The 22,586-nt window shown below is 37.7% G+C and overlaps 1 protein-coding gene across 1 annotated transcript in view; it reads right to left on the bottom strand.

Moving 5' to 3' along the window:
* The window catches only part of LRP2 (LDL receptor related protein 2), a 113,454-nt gene that overhangs the window by 29,639 nt on the left and 61,229 nt on the right, over nucleotides 1-22,586 (bottom strand). Inside the window, exons 32-52 of the mRNA XM_063400563.1 lie at nucleotides 21,132-21,298; nucleotides 19,478-19,621; nucleotides 18,443-18,552; nucleotides 17,379-17,556; nucleotides 16,855-17,068; nucleotides 16,176-16,415; nucleotides 15,853-16,041; nucleotides 13,930-14,850; nucleotides 13,226-13,391; nucleotides 12,596-12,754; nucleotides 11,380-11,669; nucleotides 10,199-10,402; nucleotides 9,589-9,831; nucleotides 8,848-8,973; nucleotides 7,055-7,174; nucleotides 6,079-6,210; nucleotides 5,005-5,206; nucleotides 4,253-4,548; nucleotides 3,240-3,756; nucleotides 1,342-1,494; nucleotides 568-738 (exon numbers count right to left, since the gene is read on the bottom strand). Of these exons, the coding sequence (XP_063256633.1) occupies nucleotides 568-738; nucleotides 1,342-1,494; nucleotides 3,240-3,756; nucleotides 4,253-4,548; nucleotides 5,005-5,206; nucleotides 6,079-6,210; nucleotides 7,055-7,174; nucleotides 8,848-8,973; nucleotides 9,589-9,831; nucleotides 10,199-10,402; nucleotides 11,380-11,669; nucleotides 12,596-12,754; nucleotides 13,226-13,391; nucleotides 13,930-14,850; nucleotides 15,853-16,041; nucleotides 16,176-16,415; nucleotides 16,855-17,068; nucleotides 17,379-17,556; nucleotides 18,443-18,552; nucleotides 19,478-19,621; nucleotides 21,132-21,298 (4,942 nt within the window). The remainder of the gene's footprint in view (nucleotides 1-567; nucleotides 739-1,341; nucleotides 1,495-3,239; nucleotides 3,757-4,252; nucleotides 4,549-5,004; nucleotides 5,207-6,078; nucleotides 6,211-7,054; nucleotides 7,175-8,847; nucleotides 8,974-9,588; nucleotides 9,832-10,198; nucleotides 10,403-11,379; nucleotides 11,670-12,595; nucleotides 12,755-13,225; nucleotides 13,392-13,929; nucleotides 14,851-15,852; nucleotides 16,042-16,175; nucleotides 16,416-16,854; nucleotides 17,069-17,378; nucleotides 17,557-18,442; nucleotides 18,553-19,477; nucleotides 19,622-21,131; nucleotides 21,299-22,586) is intronic.

Below are 22,586 nucleotides of genomic sequence, written 5' to 3'. Positions count from 1 at the left end.
CATGTATTTTAAAATCATTGAAATAGTCAGAAAACTATTACTCATTTTTACTGCTATTTAGTTGAGAATTTTCTAGTACTAGAAGCAATGTATAGATTTTTCTCGATTGACAAAAGAATCCCATTTGCCAACAGGAAATTTCATATCATACTTATGGACATTCCAACATCATCTAAAGGTTTGTATACAACTTATTAGCACATAAGTAGTTACAGCTCAATTCTTATCTATACACAGAAACAAGAGAATGAAAAAATAAGGACTTTACAATCAATTTTGCTTTGGTTCAGGTTGTATAACTAAATAAAGGGAAGTTGCATATTTTAGCACACAGTGTGAATCTTTTCAATGAAATTTTTGGACAATTTTCAGTGAATGTAGCAACTCAGTTACTGTGTCATCTAATGATCCATATAATCTACTACTCCAGACATTTTGACTCCAGTTTTCTGTAGAAAATAGAAAGCGGGCAGAAATGCATACTCTTTTTACAGCACCTATAAATTCTCCCACCACAATCTGACACGAGCAATTATTCAGTTGTTTTAATATTTTCTGTGTACATACTCAATATAATTTAGATGGGCATCTGTCCAGTAGAGCTTGTCGTTGGTGTAATCTATGGTAAGTCCATTGGGCCACTCTAACTTTGTAGAGATGATCACAGTTTTCTCCTTGCCATCCATGCCGGCTCGTCCAATATAGGCTCGATCTGCCCAGTCTGTCCAGTAAATCTGTCTGTTCAAATGAATACTTAGAGTTGGGATTGTTGAAGCAAATATTAGAATCCACACCTCAAATACAGTATTTCCTGCCACAGAACTAAAGCAGAGATAGTGTTGCCATGAGGTTTTTTCCTGTGTGTCGAGTGCTCATATTGAAAGAGAATGTGCAGCTTCTCTTCCGCTTGTTAATGTAAACACTGGCCATGTTTTGCTAACTGTCTCTCATTGTTTACATATTTCTAGTTGGGAGGAGAAAAGGTGATGGACGGTTAGCTTGACCAGTGAGGATTGGAAGGTGGGGATTCCATCCTCCAATAGATGGACATTATAGAAAATCTATATAAGTGACTTTGTAAATAAACTTCGGGAGTTCCTGCTTCCTGCCCTGATCTGCTCGCAACCCAGAAATGTCTATGGAGTCCCTCTTTTACCATCAGGCCCCACGGCAGCAATAGAGGAAGCAGAAAGCTAATATATTTCTTAGCTTAACTGCTACAGCAGACAATTGGGCAATCACAATTGAATTCAGTCAGGCCCAACATCTACCAAACGATACACACTTCTATCAACCTTATTATTTGCAAAAGAAAGGAAAGGGACTCTTGAAAGGCCATACCCATATTTTGGATGAACAACAACTGCTCTGGGATACTGAAAGCAGAAAGTATTGTTGGCATCCACACACCGATCCACCAGTCTTTTCCGGAATCTTCCATCAAGTTCAGAGACATAGAGACAATCTCGGTAGGCATCTACCCAGTACAATTTTCTGAAATATTTTAGAGTTAATTTATTAATTTATTATTTTGCTTCACAGCATCTTTAATTTTTTTTCTCCTAGAAGCAATGTATCCACTGTAAAGGAACACATACTTCATTGACATCTCTTCTACACCATGCTCCAGGCTGCCCTTTTCACTTCTGTTTTTCTTGTAACCACAATCAGTGGTGTCAAATTCAAACTTGCAGGTGCTCAGTTGAGTAATAATACGCCATTTGCCTTCAAATTCCTAAACCCCTCATCACTTTCTGTCCTACCAATAATGGCCAGGAGCAGGAAAACAGACACAGAGTGCAATGGACTGTGACCAGGGCTGTAAGGCCTTGTAGAGAATCCTCAACTGTTCCACGCTGCCACCTCTGCTCCCACCAAACAAGTAGAAAAGCCCTAAGTAGTTTGACACCCCAATTTAAACTTCACCTAAAATTTTCTAACACTTCTATTACTTTGTCTGGGAATTACACACAGCTGTAAGCAAAGAAATTATACAAGCAGAAGAGATGATTTTTAAAAAAGCCTATATCAAAGCAAAGCATTAAATTCAATTAGAACTACAGCAGGATACTTCGAAATTCTCTGCAGAGCTGGTCAGCTCCAGCATCCACAGTGTCATTCCAGAAATGGCATGACAGATACAATTCTGCCTACACCACAATAAGTAGCACCATTCCCACCAGGAAGGAGGAGAAAATAGTCTTCTCCAACCTGAATCTCATGGCATCCTTAAATCGTCTCTCTGCACTGAAAATGGGCAGAAAAATTCAATCATTGTACTGTCCTGCCTGGAACACCTAAACAAGAACTGACTGAAGACATAACTAATGGTAGCTGAATAATTCAAAAGCTGGATTAGAAATGAAGCAGTAGGACCACTTCAGCTAAAATTTGCCTTTTGCTTCATCACCTCTCCATGAATCATAAAGCTGGGGCCGCTGGCAACAGTAATTATCATTAGGTTTAGATAAAAAGTGGCTTAAGAACAAAAACTATTATATGGACATATTCATATAAGCACTCTCATATAAGTTCCAAGAGTGACTTTTTGAACTATTCTTATTGGTTTACAGTCTGATCCATGTTATTTAACCTTTTCATACTTATATTAATTCATTTGGAAAGCAAGAAGAAACACAGCAAGACCACTGTCAGAGTGGCCACCACATAATGACATAGGTTCTGTGGCAGTAAATCAGACGACTTTTTGAAACACAGCAGGCAATTAAAATTTACCATAAAGAGATGTGTTTTTCAATTATCTCACCTGTATGCTGACCTCCTTACAGAAAATCATGTGGCTCATGTTGTTTGAGTGTGTCAGTTAAAGGTGCATTTTTCAAGAGCCGAAAGACATGCTCTTCACATTGGTACAGGAGCTAAATTTCACTAAGGCTTACTATTACTTACTTCACCAGGATCTAGTAACCTGTTACAATATTTTGTTTATGCAGAGTGAAACCTGCATACCATGCCAATCCCAACAACTGCTAGCAAACAATTGATGAGAGAGCAAGTCTGACAGAACCTCAGTATACTACATATGAGCGGAATTTAGGTGTAATGTATTGGATGCTGATAAACAATTTCAGAGCAATTGTATAACACTGCATCCACAACCCAAACTATTACAGTATTCATCAAGAATTTCATATCGAGTGGGGAAAAGCCCCTAAGATAAACTCCTTCACACATCATTTCTTCAGTAGCCCAGAAAGACAAAAAATGTATTTTCTTACCTGCCAACCCAGTCAACAGCGATACCTTCCCCGTTGGGCACATCATCACTTATCACTGCCTCCTTATTTGTTCCATTTAGGAACATTCGTTCAATGACATTCCTCCCCACATCAATCCAGTATAACCTCTTTTCCACCCTGTCAAAGTCCAGTGCCACCACATTTCTCAGTCCTTGCAAAATGAGAGAGTAAGACTGGCCATCTCCTGTGAGATTTCTCAGATAGTAACGGTTGCTAAAAATAAGGTATGGGGAGATATTACTATTTTGCCGGCAACTTTTTCCATCAGGCTCCCGGATATAGCCTGGGGCACACTTACAGATGTAGGAGCCAGCTGTGTTCTCACAAATCTGGCTACATACTGATGGAGTTTCATTGCACTCATCAATATCATCACAAGTCCGTTTATCAGACATAAGTTTGTATCCGAGATGACAAGAACAGAAGAAACTTGTCTGTGTATCTGTACAGTCGTGATCACATCCACTGATTGAAGGGTCACTGCATTCATTTACACCTGGGGAAGGAAAGGAGTTCTATTGAAGGAGCCAGCTAGCAGAGTAATAGTGCAGTCACTTTCCAATGCACTCTGTCTCTCTCTCTTGGCTACCCCCTGCAAGTGCTGAATGCGGATGTGGGCTGCTGGAAATAAAGGAAAAAAGAAAACAACATAATCTAATATAAAATTATTCTACCACCTCTGAAATCAGTCATAAAACACTGAGTGCAAAGTATGGACTATGGCAGATTTTGGAAATGCAAGGGCAATGCATCACAATGTATGAAATACATTTTGTTTATATCATTAGCTCATCATCACAGTCAGTTAAAACATAGTAAGTATGACTTAATTAAAGCAAAATAATTTTAAAAATACATTTGTTATAATTTTGATTTCTGAAGAACAGTCATGCAATAGATATGACTGGAATTAAGGAATTGTATTAGGAGTGTATTTTTTCAAATGTGCCTAAGATTTTTAAATTAGACAGTACAAATAAATCTATACATACCACATCCTTTTTCATCACTGTTATCTAAGCAATCATCCAACCGATTGCAGACTTTAACCAGCTCAATGCAGTTTCCATTGTCACATTTAAAATGATGGGGAGGGCAGGTCGCTTCTGGTGTACTACAGAGATGTTCCAGCTCATCAGATTCGTCACCACAGTCATTATCCCCATCACAGATGTAGGCCTTGGAAATGCAGCGCCCGTTCTGGCAGGTAAACTGGTGCTGTTGACACGGTTCATAGATGCATCCTCTTTCATCACTGCTGTCACCACAGTCATTCCGCCTATCACACCTGAAGAAGAATGAACACTCTCTTCAAATATAAGAAGGCAATCACTGTCTCCAGGACAGATGGATAGATACCCTCTCCCAATTTCCAAAGAAGGTCAATATTTTTGGCTCCAACAGAAGAGACTTTCAGAAACTGGGGTCATATTATATAGCCTGATCCTGTGAGTCCTGCTAATATTCCCCGTGTGCATTACAGGCTGGACAGAATCACCCCAGGAGAGGTTACTAGGGACAACAAGAAGGATTAAATGCTAATGGTGAGCAATGGGAATATAATCAGAAAATTCTAGAGCATTTTCAAGTCAAAGCTAATGCACAAATGCAGAGCAGATAAATAGTTTCATTACAATATGTGAATCTAATTACAACTAAATAGTGTGGGGAAAAAAAGGTTGAATTAGCTCCTTCACAATAAGCAATTTTGAGAATTTCTACAGCTGCTTGGGTAGTCACAAACCTGTATGTGTTCCGGATGCACAAGCCATTACTGCAGGTAAACTCATTTTCTGTGCAAGATCTTCGTGTGCAGTTCTGGTGTTCATCAAGAGCATCACTGCAGTCAGCATCACCATCACAGACCCATGCCCGAGGAATGCACCTCCTGAGTGGGGGTCGATTGTTGGCACAAGTGAACTCTGCTGCTGTGCAGTTGCGGTTTGCTGAAGAAAAGCACATTCACTAACCAAGTTATACTCTGTGTATGTGACACCCTCCTCAGCCACCCACACAAAGAGCCTGGATATCCACCCATAACCCACAATGGAGCCATGTCCTGCTGCACGTGCAGAGATAGATACCACTGCACCTTCTCATGTACAAAACTGCACATTGCACTTTGTGGAGGCTGTCTGAGAGCCAAAGCATTCCTCAGGCAATGCTGACATGTGCAGAAATCTGCATCTTACTGGATTGTCAAATAAGCTTTTACAACCAGATTTTCTAGAAGCTGAACAACCTCTATTCCCTGTTTTGTTCACGGTATTCTGTGCTCCAGGGAGCAAGCAGAGATAGCAATATTATAGTTAATAATGGCAAGGACTATAAGTATACCCTGCTGTTCTCAAAAGTATCAAGAAGCAGGACCAGGCTTGGTAAACCTTCTTCCCTTTGTTCACCCTCTGAATAGATATGATTATTCTGTTCACTAGTTTTTAAAGATATTAAGCCACAAACCTGTGGCCATTAATATACACAAGCATGATCACCAGGGAGCATGATCTCCACTGAAGCTGCTTTAGCTGCCCAGATCATACACACAACCCAGGTTAATCGTATCTCCATTTCAACTCAACAATTCAAAGAAGAATAATTGCAAAATTAGAATGATGTTTTGTTGGGTTTTTTTACCAGTAAAATATTCAAATTTGTTTCAGTATCATGAAAATGAAGATAGAGGAAGATTGTACCTCATGGTTAATGTGCACTTCTATGGGGTAGAAATATTGACAGTGGGTGAGATTTGGGAGGTTGCTTGTTTTCTAAAAAATACCTGCAGGACAAAGTGCAGTACCTACTTGCATTAACCACCTACCACAGTTATGTCTTTGATCCTCATCACTCATATCCCCACAGTCATTATCACCATCACAAATCCACGTTGCTGGGATACATCTGCCATCATCACATCTGAACTGGTCACTCGAACAAGTCCGCATTTGGGGCACTTAAAAATGAACACAGTCACTGTGCTTGTTAAGCTAACCTGCACTGCCATGAGATCTACTGAGGACTGTATTTCAGGGAGAAGCTTATGACACTGAAATGTAAAATCGAAGCTCAATTGTAAAATAGTTAATGTATAAGCTGCAAAACATTTTCTTAAGATAAAGGTGCATCTCCAACAATGTGCAAAGTGAGCTACGAGCCCTGCTCAAACCATGGAAGAATCTTGCTTTGTGTTATTCTTACTTTTACAGTGAGAATAATAATTATGTTATAATATCAATTGTCAGTGACTTCAGTTAGCTCCCTCCTTCTCTTGTTCCCTGGAGATCACTCTCCTTTTTTTTCACCTCCTACACTACTCCTCTGCTTATTCCCATCAGTTTCTATTGTACATACAGGTTTTTTTTACTGTAATACTATGATACCCTTATACTGTGTCAACACTGTTCCCCTCTGCATCCCACATTCCCTTTTTCCTCAAATGTAATACTGCATGCACATTTTCTGTACAGTATGACATCTGCTTTTACATGCAAAACAATGCCAAAATACTTGCTAATTTTTGCCATTTGATTCACTACCATCAGTCTTATAGAGATATGAGGTTATACATTAAGAGCAATCACATTACAAGCAATCAGTTGTTGCATTTAAAACTCTCATATTCCATACACAGCTTTAAGTATTTAAAACTCAAATTACTCAGTGACTCCGATTAGATTCAGTGAATAAAACCCAAACGATGCTTATTTTCCTCCTAGTCTGAATTAAAGCTTCTGTCACAAGACAAACTACTGATTGACCATAACCCACCATGCTGTACCTTCAGAGTGCAGACTTACCACAAGAGGCAGGTTCATCAGAGCCATCAGCACAGTCTATTCCTTGATCACAGTACCAATGAGCAGGAATACAACGTCCCGATGTACAACGAAACTCACTATTTGTGCAAGTCAGAGAGACTGCAAGAAAAAACCTATGCATGACTTTTTTTTTTCTGCTACCTTTCCAACTCATTTTAAGTTGCTTTTATGTCCATGTTATGCCAAAAATATATACAAAATATGCAAAAAAAGAAAGAGAAAAAATTATCCTAGGAAAGATGTCTTTTCTCAGCTTTTCTGGAAAAAGTTAATTGCACAAATTAGTTTGATATTTGTACACAAAAAAATGGGCATGATCTTCTCCCTGGGCATGTGTATGAGCTAGTAAGTAGACAGAATTTGCCCTGGAAATTGGATTACATGCATGCAAGATTACTTGAGATTTGTGCACAGGAAAACGACCACATTCCAGTATACTCACTTCTCCAGTGCTCAATTCTCCTGTGCTCAAACCAGGCATAACAGACTCAGTGCTTTACAGGAAATCAAAATGTGCACTAAGGAAGTAATATTTCAAGGTAGAGAATTTTCCTTCTACCAGTTTTTCTTCACTTGCTGCTGGAAACCTATTCTGAATGGCAGTGAAGAACAAACCATAACGCTGAGTAGTTCCAGCTCAGCAATGCTGCAAGTACTCTCTGCACTTCAGCCAAGCCCCTTGATCCTGTTATGTAGAGGAGGTTTTGGCAATTTCTTCAGTAGTTACCAATACTTTACTGTACCCTCTGATGGTTTCAAAATACCAGAAGGATTCAGTCCGGCCTTTTAACTTGCTCTGTGCATTTAATATTAGAAATCAAAGACAGTTAACTATTGCTCATTAACATCTTTGTGTTTCTTTCATCTCTCATTCTCTCTCTCCCTCTTCTGTGCCCTTCACCACTTCTCAATTTAAGTAATTCAGCAGGGACATAAACAGTAGAAAGGACAAACCACACCTTTGACGTGCAGAACAAGGTTCATTACAGCCACATATTCTTGACACATTTGTGTCCATAAATAAAAGTGGCCACATTCTGGCTACAAAAATTGAACTCATATTTTAGAAAAACTGTAGCACAGTTAGTTCAAGGCACGTACCTTTAGAAAAAATAGTGAAAGCAAAAATAATCTACTCAGGCAATACTAAAACTAAATCACAACCTGGGAATATCCATTATGTTTTATAAATTGATCCATAATACTTTATATGGGAAAAGTACTACCTAACTTCTACCTAATAAAAATGTTCTAGCAAAATTAATCTCCTTTGGGTTAATTAAGGCTGATTGAAAACTAGGCACTTCAATATGCTTACTGGAATCTACAATGACCAACGAATCATATGCTAAAGCATACATAACCACATGAAAGAACTAAAAGAAATTTGATGCCATAAACAAATTCATTCAGTTAGAAGGAAAAATATTCTAATGTTAAAGTGACAGAAAAAGACAGCTTTCTATAATACTTAAGTGCCAAACACCTTGTAAAACAATTTAAAAAAAACAGACCAAAATAAGCAAAAGGAACAATCCTCAAATGCTGCATTAAAACTCTGCAAAAACGTGTCATCTTTCTTATTAGATAAAAGTATGAGTTAGATAATTAGGAGCTAACGGTACCATGCATATATAACTTCAATATTACAAAAGTAGATGTTTTGAGAACGGTTGGGAGTTATATAAAAAGAAAAGAGCAGTGGAAAAAATTACAGAAGTATCAGAGAAGTATCACTATATCAGAAAAGGCCCTCTTAACTCTCAACTTACCACAGTGAGTAGGACTCTCATCACTCATATCTCCACAGTCATTATCACCATCACACAAATACGTTCGAGGAATGCAAATATTTGTGCTTTGACATTTTGTAAAACCAGACTGGCACGTACGCTCCGCTTTAAGGAGGGAGGAAGAAACAAAAGTGCTTTAGAGCTATTTTAAATACTGTTATGCTGCTATTTTCATGAACTGCAAAAGTAGCCAATATTGAACTGATCATAGTTTACATCTTAAAGAAAACAAACATAACTGATAACTTTTATAAGGCATATAATTTTAAACTGTGCCGTTATGGGATCACAATATACACTCGTGATTATTAAATATAGTATAATTAATACAGCATGACACAAAATAAAAAAGCCACTGTCAAATTCCAGACTAATCCTGCAGAAATATAAACCCTGAATCCAAGTTATCTGAAATAATTTTTTTGAAATCCAGGGGAATACTCACAAGAATTAACATTACATACTGCATGAGCATTTGTTGCTTCAAGGCAGACTACTTAAAGCAACATTTATTATCTAATATCTTAGGGTGTTCCAGAACACGATTTAGCAATTCTATTTGCTTCAAATAACACTAAAGAGTACCTGTAATGTAAATTTAAAAAACTTTTTTCCTTTTTACTGATTTTGTTAGATTTCCTCAAATAAAATCAGATTTCCCTCTTGCTTTGTCTAGAGAGTCATACTCAAAGAGGCACAAGGTACTAAGGCTGAACTTACGACAATTCCTCTCATCTGATGTGCCATTGTCATAACAGTTGTTCACTCCATTGCAGACGTACTGAAGGGATATACACCTTCCATTATTGCAAGTAAATTCTGTGTGGGAGTCACAGGTTCGGAACAAGCAGCCAAGCTCATCACTGTTATCTCCACAGTCATTGTAGTGATCGCAGCGGTAATGATAGGGCACGCAGCGCCCATTGCCACAGGTGAAAGCTGTTGGCTGACAAGTATGGAAAGCTGCAGAAAATTAAAAAGAAAAAAATGTGGATAAAATATAATCTAAGTTCTCTGACAAAATAACAAGTAAAACCACAATATTTTTACCTGCCAGGGCAAACACAGCTGCAAAACGGACTGCATGAAAAGTAAAATACATACTTGAATTAAAAAAATAGAAATTTGCTATACATGACAAAAATTCAATACTACAGTGCTTCTGGATTCTAAAGCAAACCACTAGTCATTCAGACCTTAAAACTGTGAGCAAGCGAGGGATCGTTTCCAAACTACAGCCATAAGATCCATGATCACAAAGCCACAAAAGTGACAGAGACTACAAGCAAGACAGAGTATACTTTCTCAAGCAGTTATTTTAAATGCTTACCACACACACTTTCCAACTCATCACTGCCATCACCACAATCATTGTCATTGTCACATTTCCACCGCTCAGAGATACAATGTCCATTAAGGCATGTGAAGAAACCAGTATCACACCTGGTACCATTATCCACGATACAGTGCTTGTTGTTATTGGCTAAATACCAGCGACCTTCAGAGGGGCACTGACATTCTGCACCAGCTGGACCTAAATTTATGTTTGACAGTTTGAAAAAATAAAAATAAGACACACAAAAAAGGAAATAAATTTAACATTTATGTTTTACATAGAGTTCCATGAAAGTGTTCATAGAACACACAAGAAAAGGCAAAGTAATTCTCGTAATTCCTATATGAGCTATTCACTTTGGTAGTAGTGTGGTGACTTAGCCAGATTTTTATCTCAGTTAAGCATATGCAAATCCATTAAAAACCACAAAAGTTATTTCAGAGTTTCTTAGAGGAACTGAGATCAGAATTTGGATATCCTGGTACTTGTTTTGTCCAAATGGCTTTTTAGAGGCAGCAAGATGGCATGTGATGCTTTCAAATATCACAGCTATATCACTGAGACTTTATCCCTCAAAGTCAAAACAGGTGTTCAAAATTTCTTAAAATAGACGAACTGCTTTTCTCAAAATTAATGAGAAGTCTGAGTTGTTTTCAGGCAAGACAGATTTTTAATAGTATTTAAGATGCTACAAATGAAAACAGGCACTGAATGACTTTTTCAAAGTCAAGGATCATAATTTCAAAAAATCTACAACACATCTGTAACTCTTATGTAACAGAGAAATAGCAAACAAATTTTTAAAATGTCTTGTAGGAAACATCCAATCAGTATACACTAAGAGCATATACCCCTATGGTAAGGATATCCTGCAGCACTCGCTTAATGTCTCATCCAAGGAAAGTTTAAATCCCAGAAAACAATGCCTTGGTTTAAGCCAGAGAAGCCCATAATTTTTACTTGTGAGGATTCTCAGACACAACCCCTAGGTGTGTTGGTGAAATATCATGATCTTAAATGGCAATCATTTTGACTGCATTTATAAATAAAATAGATACTAAAAATTTGTGAACACTAAGAAATATTTCAGCTGTCCCATGTGACTGGAATTTTATAGCCTAAACTCTAATACAGGCAACAGCAATAGCTTACAGTCACCAAGCATAACAGCTTACCTGGTGCACAGATGTGACTGCAGCCTCCATTGAACTGGTTGCAAGGGTTCATACACTGCTGCTGCTTACTTTTTGCCCAGACATGAATATCCATTGGTCTTTGTGGAAGATTCATGATCATTACAATCTGATCTGAACCATCATACTTATTAGCTCTGTAAATGCTTCGTGTGTTCCAGTCTGTCCAATATATATGCTGGTCAAACACTGTCATTGCAAATGGATGCAGAGCAGTGCTAACAATTACCTCACGATTTGTACCAGTGAGGGTGCATCGCTCAATCTTCTGCCTAGAATATCAAAGAAATTATTACATCTTTAAAGAAAGAAGTCTTTTAACGTATGTATAAAACCATGCCCTAATTAGATTGGCAACTAACATCCAGCATTTCGGTAGTGTTTACCAATATCTTGGGTGATGCTGTGGTCCTCCACTCCATTAACAAGAGTTTGAAATAGAAAAGTGTGTGTTTCATTTGACATCCTGCATTCCTCCTAAAATAGACATCCCATTACAAGTGTTTTGCCCTCCTGCATGCAGATAAATCCAAACAGCCACCTTCTTCCCAGAAGATTCCATAGAGACACAGGCCAGAGGATTTATTACATTACAGAGAATACTCTTCTGATAAAACAAGGAAGTCTGAAAAAGAACTTCTATGCTGAAGGACTCAGAGGGGTAAGACCTGATTGCTGCAATAGTTTCTCCCAGGCCATGGGTGAATTTGGATGTTTAGAAAACTAAACCATTTTTTAAAACTTTCCTGTTGATGGAAGAAATTTTGTGGCATAAATTCAAGGGTAGAGCTCTGTCTCTTAGGCAACAGCAAGAATATCAGGCCAAATTCCACAAGTGAGAGGCATTAACCATGAGCAATGAATACTGTAAAATGTGTACTGGGACTGTGTTTGTTGGAGAAGATACTTAAGAAGGTCCTGAATTGCATGTAAGACAAACAAACTGACAGCCAGTACAAACGTATAAAGCAGAGAACAAAATCTACACTGTGACATAACTTCTTATTGCACAGCAGTTTCACATCAATATTAAAACTTCACATTGCATTGCTATTAAGTAACTCCTAACATTCTATAATGTCAAGTACCAAATTCAACTGAAATGCTGAAAACCAGATAAGAAATGGGGAAAAATAAATAAGAGAGCTATTAAAATATTAACCAAATATAACCCAACAAGTGTGTCATCAGTACATACAGATTTGCATCAGCCCAGTATAGCTGCTGTTCTTCATAGTCCAGGGTAAGTCCATTTGGCCATACCAAGTTTGTGCTCACAATAGGTGTTCTGAAGTTTCCTCCAAGTGTAGCTCGTTCAATCTTTGCATTTGAACTCCAGTCAGTCCAGTACATATACCTGCCAATAACATGATTATATTTTCATAAGACAAAACTCACAAACTCTGGTTTTGGTGGTATTTCCACCCTGGTGTCCCTCCCTGAAGTGTACATTGCAAAACTACAGGAACAGATCTTCTATTTTGGATCACATTGACAAGGGAGTCTTCTAGAGGGATCACTGGACTTCACTGCAGTGAACGTCAGAAAGCCTTTTCCAGCTCCTATGTGAATCCAGTAAAGTCAGGTAATCTCTCTCTTATCTTTCTTAATTATAACACAGTATAACTGGTAATGAAATTAAAAGCACAGAATCATACAGTAATAACCCCATTCTCTCAGGAAATGTTTTGATACTGAAACAAGAATTCTTTTGAAGCATTCAAGGAATATAACAGAAGAACAATTAGGGTTATAGGAAGTATCTGGCAGTCTTTGTCAAGGTCTAAATCATGGTTTCACCTGCAGTCAAACAAAGTGCAACACATACCCTCTGCAGGGATCTAACACAATGGCTCTGGGCCGCGGCACGCGGGCGATCACTGTGCGGTTTGATCCATCCACAGCCATCGAGCTGATGGTCTGATTGAGGTAGTCACTGTAGTAAACTCTGTTGTTGATCCAGTCAAAGGCTATGCCATCTGGAGTCCCCAGGTCTTAGGCACATGCAAGCAAACACACACAAAAGCTCAGCATGGTTTCCTGAGATACTGCAGCACTCTTCATTTATTATAATTTGGCTTCACCTAAGACTTCTTTGAAATGCCATTGGTACCAGTGCAAATCTGTCCATTTAAAAACCTGGAGTAGTAATACTTGGGAATCAGGCACACCTGGGTATACAGTAGTGTTCCTCACATAGATTTAAGTTCTGGTTGCTATTCTTCAAGTAGCAGGAATCCTCCCTCACTCCGTTATATTAATTTATTACATATAATTTTAATTTATTATGTATCATTTTATATACAAAATAATATCTATCAAGTTTTATATTTCCATTTCAGTGGGATCACAATGAAATAAGAACATCAGAAAAGGAAAAAATTAGGAAGAAAAAAGAGCATTTTATTAGACACCTTCAATAAGTGCTTGACCTTGACCTTTAGCATAAAAATGCCAGTTGAGCTAGTGGTAGCTGCTGCAGACCATTTTTTTAATATCTGACTACTTTGTACCATATTTCAGTGCACTTACCAGATGCAACTACAGTTGGGGAGCCAATTCCTGAGTAAATACTAACATAACTGATTCTTCCTGTTCCTGAAGGATAGCTTTGTGTAAAATATATTCGGTTGTTTATGCTGTCAAAATCCAGGGCCACAGCAGTTCTTAACACATTGACTGTGCGGAAGGGAGGACTGTGGTTTTCAGGATCCAGGTGGATACTTCTGAGGGCATTCTCAAGAGCAAAAATCAGGTAATCATCTGTTGAAATGGAACATCTCTTGCCATCATTGCCTAGTGTTCCAAAGGCACAACCACATTTTGGCGTCTGAATGTCAGGGAGTGCAAAACAGAGGTGAGAACAACCTCCATTGTTGTCCAAACAAGGATTGTTGTTAACATCAAGGGGTGAACGTGACTGGAAATTACTGTTGTAAATTGTAACGTCCCTTAGCCAATTAATGTTATCTCTTATTACTGTTGGCTGATCAGTATTGCCTGGCTGCTTGCTGGCTTGGAAGACTTTTTTCAGGTTTCGATCCACCCAGATCATGGAATTGCCGAAGATAGTGATACCATATGGAGTCGGATAGCGGCTGCCATAACGAACAATTTCAACATCACCACCATCGGGCTGAATCCTTGCAATCATATCTAAGGAATCATCCACCCAGTAAACGTAGCCATTGCTGTGATCTATGGCCAACCCACGAGGTGTGACAATGCCCTCAGACACAAGAACTGTTCTATTGGTGCAGTCAAGAAATGCACGTTCGATCTTAGGATTTTGCCCATAGTCTGCCCAGAAGAGATATCTGTTTTTTGGGTCAACTACTATGTGCCTTGGCATGTCTATGGTAGTCTTCAGAAGCACACGGCGATAAGTTGTGTTTAAACGCAAAACTTCTATAAAAGTCTCTGTTAGGAATGCATTTGTAAAATAAAGATTTCCTGTATACAAAAAAACAAAACAAATCAGAAAAACAAATGAGAAAGTTAACATTAGCATCAATACCTGAGAAACACAAGTTGCTAAAATACCAAACAACAAAATGAATAGCCATCATAAATATGTTAGTAGTTGGAAGCATAAGGTATTTGCCTACAATCTGACAAATCAGAAAGAAGACAGCTAAACTGACAGTAGTCAATTAATAACTAAATCCTTATGGATTGCCATGGTTATCAGTAGTACAGTTGCCTTTTAAAACACATAACTAGGAAATCCACGTTATGGCATAAGACTGTATACAAGAACTAAACTAAGTGTTTACAGCAGATGATTATCCTAAAACTCATCCCTACAAGCCTATCAATCAACTGAAGAATTTCTGCAAAACATATATACAGTACACACAGATATATATATATATATAACTAAAGTATTAATGGCAATTATTGATTAATACTTTCTGAACAGTTACTACATGAATTAATCTCTAATATGTTTAAATAGGAAGTGCACATGTGGAAATTACAGTTCAAAGATAAAGTATTTCTTCTGCTTTTTCTACTTTCCCTTAGAACTTATAATACATATACATAGCAATCTGATGGTAGATTAAAAAGTCTTTTCTTATGTACAATGTCATAAGACAGGTTTTGTGCATTCCTCTCTGGTACATGTTTTTACAATGGTAAGACACAGCTCTGTACAAATGTATAGACAAGAAGAGAGACCTAAGAAAAAAGTGAGAGGAAAGACAAAAGAAGAGAAGCCTAAGAGAAAAGATTCTATATGTCCTCTCTGATAAACTGTCACCTTTACATATATATATATAAAAATGTAAGAGCCATTCATTACTTCCCCTTATTTTGAAATCAGTCCATTAAACCACAAGTTAGAACCATAGTACTTCCATTCAAAATAGCTCCATTAGAATCTGCTTATGTTAGCCTAAAAATTTTATAATATGTAAAGAATAACATTCTCCTAAATTCAGCTGTGCTTACCTGCCACCCAGTCAATTGCAATGCCACGGATCCCATTTCGTCCTATTCCATTTGTAACAACATTTCTAAAATAAGAACCATCGGGTTTAATTTTACGTATTGCATTCTGGGAAGAAACTGTGCTACTGAAGTCACACCAGTAAATGAAACCAGACGGCATGTGAACATCCACGTGAAGTGCATTTCGTCCTGAAATATTTTGAAAAGTATTAATTAACGACCATTTATATAAACTAGCTTATTTAAAATATGTGCTATGCTAGAAAGAAATGCCAAAATGCTAGGCATGACAAGATTTTTTTCCTATTATACTATTCACATACCTCTTCCTGCAAGTGGTACCATGGCTTCAGAGTGATCTGATGTCTCTAAACTAAATCCTTTAATTGCAGAGAGCATAGAAACAACTACAAATGAACTGTATGGGGAACAGGTTCTGTTATCAGGATTCAGTTGAAAGCCAGTAGCACAGGCACATGAGAATAATCCACCAGGTACAGGCAGGCAAAGCTGCTGGCAAACTCCAATATTGTTACTGCAGCCATTTGAGGAACCGGCAGAATCTGCAAAAGACATACATGGCAAAACAAAAATCTCAACAGTATCATCACAAGTACCCATGGATATACACCCAAATTCATACACTTGTGTAGTATTAACCATCACCAGACAAAAATAAAGATCCTAGTCATAATACATTTGAGCACAGATGTGTTAGCAATGGGTTTACTAGTCTCTCGTTGTCCAAGATCAGTGGGGCCAACAATTAGATAAAATAAATTTGAAGCTCAAGTAACAAAATTTCTTAGTCGCATGAGACAATAGATGCCTTAACTAGATGCTAGAGCATCTCTTTACCAAAACCAGGCAAAATGCTTCTGACATTTCTCCTGAAAGCCAAATCAAAGCATTTCCTTTGAAAGAGCAAACATTCTGTCTCTAAGGAAGGTTGGAGTTTTTGCAAGTTGAATACCCTGAAACACCGCTCTAGCAAATACTCACTGTCTCTGTAATACACACGTAGGCTCTTCAGTCTTGGGACATTATCTCTCAGCACTACTTTGTTTGCACCGGTGGCCTTGTCAACTCGTTCAATTACTTCATAATCTCGATCAGTGTAGTACAGAAATGTACCATACACAGCAATTCCCCAGGGATGAGAAAGATGAACCACCAGAGACACACGATTTGTACCATCCACATTGCCTCTCTCAATCTAAGAAATCATTTTAAAGATTAAGATTACATTTCTTATAGTAACAGTTCAGTGTTATAATATAAAACTAAAACGCAATGCATGATACGAAAATCTCTTTTGTGCATGAAATCTTTAGGTACAAGGTAGGAAGAAAAGGCAGGCAGTATATGATTTCTGATCTTATACTTTTGATGGTATTTAATAACAACAGCTCTCCAGATTTTGCTTGGTTCTTGGTCCATTTATAGGAGAAAAGTGAAGTAGCTGAATCACTCATGTGAAGGACAGATGCAGGTAAAGAAGCAATTATTAAAGAAATATCTCCTACCATTCCTGTGCTTGTGACAGCCCAGTACAACTTTTGTTCCTTAATGTCAATGGTAAGGAACTCTACATGGTCCAGGCTGCCAGTGAAGAGGGTTTGTATGCCTGAGCCATCCATGTTTGCACTGGCAATCTTTGCTGGGACTCCACTGTCCGTTCCCTGGTCTGTCCAGTACAACTTCCTGTAACAGGCATGATCAGATCTGTTAGCAAAACTGGCAAGAGAAATCAGTGGAGAAGAGTCACTTGAGCACATGCTTAAATCCAATTCCTCTGTCAGTCAAATACCTCAGAACATGCTGAACAGAGCTCATATTGAATCAAACCACAGTGAAAAAGAGCTTATTTGAGAAAGAGAAGAATGCTTGTTCTCTTGACAAAGAGAAACACCTGCTTCTCTTGAAAGAGAGGAATGCCTCTTAAATAATTTTTAGAAATCCATAACCTCGCCTACATCGTCCCACAATACTATCAGCAGGTAAATGCACTAGAGTATTATAACAAAAAAGGAGGAGAATAATAATTCTGTTTCACAGATGGCTGCAACATTTCAGAGTGAGTTTGGTTTCAATTTTAACGAAAACTAGAGTCAGAAAAAATCTAGATGAAACAGAAAAAAGGCAAATTGTTCTTTTTGTGAGCAAGAAGCAAAATTATATTCAGTGCTATGCTTTTTGACATGTGACATTTTTCCCATGTAATATGTCTTTGTACTAGGCTCAAGTCAAACATCACAAGATATTTTACAGAAAGACTTTGGAGTTCTCTTTATTCTGGGTTCCCATTTTTCAGGGATTTTTTCACAATCATAATACTCTGAGATTATTTTTGATTAAAAAATGGTACTATACAAGCATATTGTAAATTAAGGAAGATGAACATCTACATCATAATTTAGGAAGCTATGCAGTTATTTTTTACAGCTTAAAAAGAGTAAATAAAATCTACACAAATATGAAAGAAATAAAACCATGTGAAATCCAGGATGAAATCTGGAAACCCTAAAAACCAAGAAAAATATGGAGAATACCCTCATGAGCAAATACAACAGCAGTTTTGGAAATTTACCCTCTTGCTGGATCAACTGCCAAACCAATCGGTGTGCCAGCTCCCAGAGGGGTGCCATCATTGGTAATCAGTGTTTTCCTGTACATTATGTCACTGTGCAGCTTCAGGACCTGTGCAAACATTGAACTTATCAGACCACGCAATAGAGAACTTATGGTACATTTTCAAATTACAGGAATGAAGTCTAAATCAACATGGAGTAGGCATTGCAGAAGACTTGCTCAAATACCTTGAAGAAAAAGCTCATTGTTTTGTACTCTAACCAGCTCCCTTTAACATGCACCCCTTGAAGGAGCTGCTTGCAGTTCAGAACCTGCCTATGATAACAAGGAATGACCCTAGGCATAAAAATAGTTAATCTGTGTTGATGAAATTCTGAGTTAGGAAGCATTCCATTTCATTTGCTGAAATTAGCTGCCTTTAAATTTAATGGTAGGCATTTATATTTTGGAACAAGAACAATAATGACTGAGTTTATTCACAGTCATTACTGTATTATACATTATTTTTCCTCCATTTCCCTATTCTGAATGACGATTTTATCACTCACATACCACAAGACTGCTTGTCTCCAGAACGCTACATAACACGTTATCAAAGCATTTGGGAATGGATCTTACTGTGTTCAATGGCAGCATTCCTTTACTATCACAGGCATTGCATTGGGATCACTGATTTGAAGTAAGGATAGTAACAACAGTAACTCTAACCATCAAAGATGTTGTGTGTTAAACACTAGAAGCCTAAGGAGTTGTAGGGAGAAAACAAAAAGGGAGATTTATACATAAATAAAATTTGCAGCATAGATCTATGCACAAATAAAGTGTCCAGAATATACCAACTTCAATCTTTTTAACTATGTTCAGATTTAAGTTTCTGTTGAAGTTTGTGAAGTATTTTTCTATAGTCAGGTTGCACTTTAAAATAAATCTAATTTAAGTTTTTCACTAAATAAATACTACTAATTTCAACCTGTATATGTAACAGTAAAACATCCAGGCTCTTCTTTTCCAACTGTCCCTCTTAAATAATCACCTCAATTGACTGTGTCCCTGGGTTAGTGTAATACAGGTTTGCAGATATCCAGTCTAGTGCCAGACCAATAGGAGCACCAATAACAGCTGCTGGAGCAAAAACTGTCCTGTTGGTTCCATCTGACCTCACTCTGTGAATTTCACCCTTGGAAAGAAATAACAAAAGTTTAAAAAAAGTTAAGAGCAGAAAACATTCTTCTATTTCAACTACATTAGCACTTCTCTTATACTGCAATCTTTTCTAATGTTAGCCCAGTTCAAGGATGGAGAAGGCAGAGGCAGAGATAGAGCAGAACCAGAAATAAAAAATGGAGTACAGAAACTAGAGAAATACCATTTTTTCAGAGGGTTATCTATGACTAACACAGGTGTCTCAGCTCTGTTTGGGAGCAACAGAAGCCTGAGGCCTGCAGGTCAGGGATACAGCTGGGGGACACAGCCCACAGGCACACATTTGTCAGGCTTTGTCAAGACCCACCTAAAGCAGAGCTAACACCTGACACTTGGCCTGCAAAGGCACCTGCCATGTCACTTGCCAGGATTTAACTTGCTGTTAATGGATGTATTAGCCCTTGACCTCCTACACTATTGTTTATGTCAGCTGTATCTGCTGGCTGACATCTGTCAAGAATATTTTTTCAGACTGCAGGGAAGATGAAACATTCCCAAGTACTTAAGTAGTTTCTTGGGCAAAGACTTGCTTAAATAGATCTATTTATATACTTAGTTGAAGTTAACATTCTAACTTTAAAATAACAAATAATTAAGCAAATTGCAATTTCTTTATGAGTGGCATAGAATACACTTTAAAATAAGGTGGTTTTGAAATTGTATTTACTTCAGAGGTACAAAATGTAAAGAAAGCAGGTTGGGGGTAAAAAGCAAAAATCTTGTGTGGAAAAAGTTTGTGCAAATTGTTTCTGTTAAAACATAATTACAGAAATCTCCTTGTCCACCATCATACTTCTCCAAGACCTAATTACTGCTTTTCTTGACAAAATGAACTGGTTTTAAGTTTCCTAGAGTGAAGACATATTGCAGAATCAGTAGTTTCCCATCACACCCGTCTCACAGGCTACCATAGATTTTTCCTTTTGAAGTGTCCATCCACAAAAATTATGGTGATTTTGTTTTTGTTTTTGTTGTTGTTTTGGGGACAAGATAGCCTTATGGAACACATATAATTTTTTAGTTCATGACCAGCAATAAAAGCCATTAGTCAAACAATTATAATCAACTACTAAAAATTAGTTCAAATTCATTTTTAAATCTCTAAGCCTCATAAGCTGCCTGGAAATTATTGTGAGTTTGGAACCATTTTCTATTCAAAGGAAAAGATACCTGTCTCTGATGTTATTTCATTAAGTGCTCTGACTAAATGCACATACATTCATTCTAATGTTAGTGTCACTGTGTCGGATGCACTGCTCCCATGGAGAAGTGTTCTGGCTGTGCTTGCAGAATTGACTCCTAACTCAAGAGAGGAGAGAGAGAGGACTATAGCCCAGTGAGGCTGAGAGAGTGGGTCTGTCAATGCACTCCAGCATTTCCTGTTCAGGTCTTTGAGCCAGAAAAAACATTAATCACATGTTTCTGCTGACAAAAATAGGAGCATTTTAATTTAATGCACATTTTGAACACAAATACTAACTTACTGGATTTTCAACCCAATAAATCATCTGTTCAGAGTCATCAAAGTCAACATCAACACCATTTTGAACTCCTGCTATTGGAACCATAGCATCATTTGTCTTCTCCTCAGGGTTCAGAGAAATTCCGTAAATTATATTATCTCTTACAGCAATAAGGAAAGGGTGTTCAACTGTGAAAACAAAGAGTAATTCAGAGTTACTTCTGGTTAAGAAAAAGGCATTATGATATACTTTCCCCTTCCCATCCAAAAGTTCCCTGATGCTGAGAATGATTCAATATTACCAGTGATGTTTTGAAACCACTTACATAGAGGTTTGTTCCCACACTCCCTCACTCATGAGTTTCTCACTAGGGACGAGGTTATCAGTTACTGAAACTGCTGTAAATTTTAAGTTTCAGCACTGTGCAATTACAATGCAAATTCTGAGCAGAAGGAAGTAAATAAGGCAGGATCACTCACTGCCAGACAGAAGAAGGATATTTGTGCAGCTGCTCTGAGCTGTTTTTTCAAATCTCTGAGAAGGGGAACCAGCCAGACAAAGCTCTGAGGATTCTGCAGGACCTGCCTGTGACAGGTTCTAATGCCTATTATGCAGGACTCACAACCATGGAACAATGTCACTGTGGCAACTGCTGATCGTTATTATTAAATATAATTGCAGTACTGTTTTCTTGTTTTATCCCTAGGGGAACACACATACTCCCTTCAGGTATATTTACTTTTAGGTAAATTGTACCCTTATGCTTAAATCTTATTAACAAATGGCAACTCTTCAGGTGACCTGAGAAAATGCCTCAGAGAGCTGCAGAGTGAGAGTCAGCAGCTGCATTTCCCATCTGCTAGGGACTAGGGGAAGAGAATCTCCTGAACAAAGGTACCCCTTCTCCTTTTGCTTTGGTCTTGGGAGAAGAAATTCTAGCCTCTTCTTCCCACAGGCACAAGCTACCACTTAACAGGGAACTAGGCTGCTGTAGCAGTAACCCTTTTCCTCTTTTGTAATGGATCAAAGACTTGGGTGGTTGATTGGTTGGTTTGGTTTTGATTTTCTCTACTGGCTGCTTAATACATTTACATAAATTTTCCAGTAAAAATTTTGACATGAAAAACAACAAAACACAGCATCACTGCACCTCTCAAAAATTATTCTCCATACTTCTCTCTGGCTGCAAGAAGTATTTGTCAAATCTAACTTACTGCTTCAAGTTTTAGACCTATGCAAATCTATACAATCTGGTTATTCCTCATTCTTATGATGGAAAATAGAGCAAATAGAGCTGACCTATAGAGACATAAAAAGCTGTGTAGCTTCATCAGATTGTCATTAATATAACTTCTGCAATTACTAAACTTAATACAATTTACATGAAAATTATAGTCCACATAATATTAATGTATTTTTATATTAAATATGCACATGTACCATGTTAATACAATAGTTTAATAGACAAAAATTCCA

This window comes from Prinia subflava, chromosome 6 (assembly GCF_021018805.1).
Source record: "Prinia subflava isolate CZ2003 ecotype Zambia chromosome 6, Cam_Psub_1.2, whole genome shotgun sequence".
NCBI classification, from domain to species: Eukaryota; Metazoa; Chordata; class Aves; order Passeriformes; family Cisticolidae; genus Prinia; species Prinia subflava.
This window is presented reverse-complemented; position numbering and strand designations above follow the sequence as displayed.